General features: G+C 36.2%; 1 protein-coding gene across 1 annotated transcript; it reads right to left on the bottom strand.

Moving 5' to 3' along the window:
* Positions 1 to 469: 469 nt before the first annotated feature.
* LOC112849336 (olfactory receptor 5AC2-like) lies at positions 470 to 1442 on the bottom strand. The gene is given in 4 exon segments (XM_025912956.1): positions 470 to 499; positions 501 to 809; positions 811 to 857; positions 920 to 1442. Coding segments are annotated over 4 exon segments (909 nt in total).
* Between the last annotated feature and the right edge of the window lie 299 nt (positions 1443 to 1741).

Genomic DNA, 1741 nt, shown 5'->3' on the forward strand with positions numbered 1-1741 from the left:
TTTTATCATTTTATCATGATGTGGTAAAACATCACAGAGCCTTATTAACATGCAGGTCGAGCTCAGTGAGTTAGGATCAGTCATGAACTAAATGACTCCCACTTACACACCAGCCTCAGTTACTGTCAATTATTAAGTGGAATTTAGGGGAGGAGTCCCTTGCAGATATCAAATTTTCAAAGACTAAATGTTCAGATAAAAAGGAATTACAATATTTTTAAATAAATCAACACTTAGTAGTAGGAGTCATTTCAACTGACGTAATAACTTTAATTGGACGTATATTCAAGTAAACATTGTGTGAAGCTGGGTTCCTTTACCCATTGCTTAGCGACCACCCTGACCACTAGCTCTTTAGTAAAAGGGCAGAACCATGGCTAATCTGTAAGATTTAAGAACTCGTTTATGCAAAGGGTGAGAAGAGAAACAATTTGAAATTTCCCTTGATAACTATTTACTTCTTTGCAGCTCATCTCAAGGCACCTATAGCCTCTTTATTTTCTCAAGCTGTAAATAAATGGGTTTAGCAGGGGAATTATAATAGTGTAAAATAGGGAATACAATTTGCCCTGATCTTCGTCTAGACTGGATGCAGGACGCACATAGGTGAAGATGAGAGTGCCACAGTACAATGAGACAGAAAGCAAGTGGGCACTGCATGTAGAGAAGGCTTTGCTTCTGCCCTTTTCAGACTTCTTTTTCAGAATGTCGAAGAGCACACGAGGATAAGAGATTATGATGGTCATTAAAGTGGATATTTGTATTAAAGCTGCAAAAATAAATACCATTAGTGCATTAATAGATGGGTCAAATAGATGAAATTTGGAATAGTTGTAAAATTTCACAGTAGAAATAATGTATTATTATATGTATATGTATATTCTATACATTCTATACATAGAATAATATTCTAACATTATAATAATGTTAGACCTGCAGAAAGTTAATCTTAATAACAAACTCATGTGAATCAGGGGATGCAGAAAACTGATTGCATATGAAATAATTATCAACTGAATGCAGAGTCTGTTGGACATTATCACTGGATAAAGCAAGGGGTTACATATGGCTACATAGCGGTCATAGGCTATCACTACCAGAAGGAAACATTCTGTAGTTGCACTGGAAGCAAAAAAGTGAAATTGGGTGATGCACTCTGCTAGGGATATCATTGCAGTCTTGTCTAAGAAATTGGCTAGCATCTTGGGAGTTACAGAGGTTGAAGTACAAGCATCGGCAAAGGCTAAACCACCAAGGAACAAGTACATAGGCATGTAAAGATGGGCATCCTTCCAAATAAGAGCCATCAGTCCAACATTGCCCACCATGGTGATGATGTTGATGACCAAGAACATGAGGAAAAAGAGGAACTGCAGCCATGATCTCTCTGTAAGTCCTGTGAGAACAAACTCAGTGACCAGAGTCTTGTTTCCTTCTGACATGTCCACACTTGATGACGGTAATGAGAAAATATGTATCAAAGACAATCACTAAAGGTAACATAAAGTAGTGGCATTTTATTTGCACATTAAATTGTACCTTAGTGTTGTTTTCCATTTAATTAATAGTTTTTAAAGTTTAACTTTTAGCCTGTAGTAAATCTGTTTACAAATTCTTTAAGTATCTGATCCTAAAATTGGAAAAACCTGAAATAAAAGCAAATTTTGAGGCAATATTAAAACCATGTGAAGGGCTTTTGCAAGTGGAAGAAATACCATTGCCAAAACCATTGCATGAGAGA

The sequence above is a fragment of the Puma concolor genome, chromosome C2 (assembly GCF_028749965.1).
Source record: "Puma concolor isolate L17-30 chromosome C2, mPumCon1.1.hap2, whole genome shotgun sequence".
Lineage (NCBI taxonomy): Eukaryota > Metazoa > Chordata > Mammalia > Carnivora > Felidae > Puma > Puma concolor.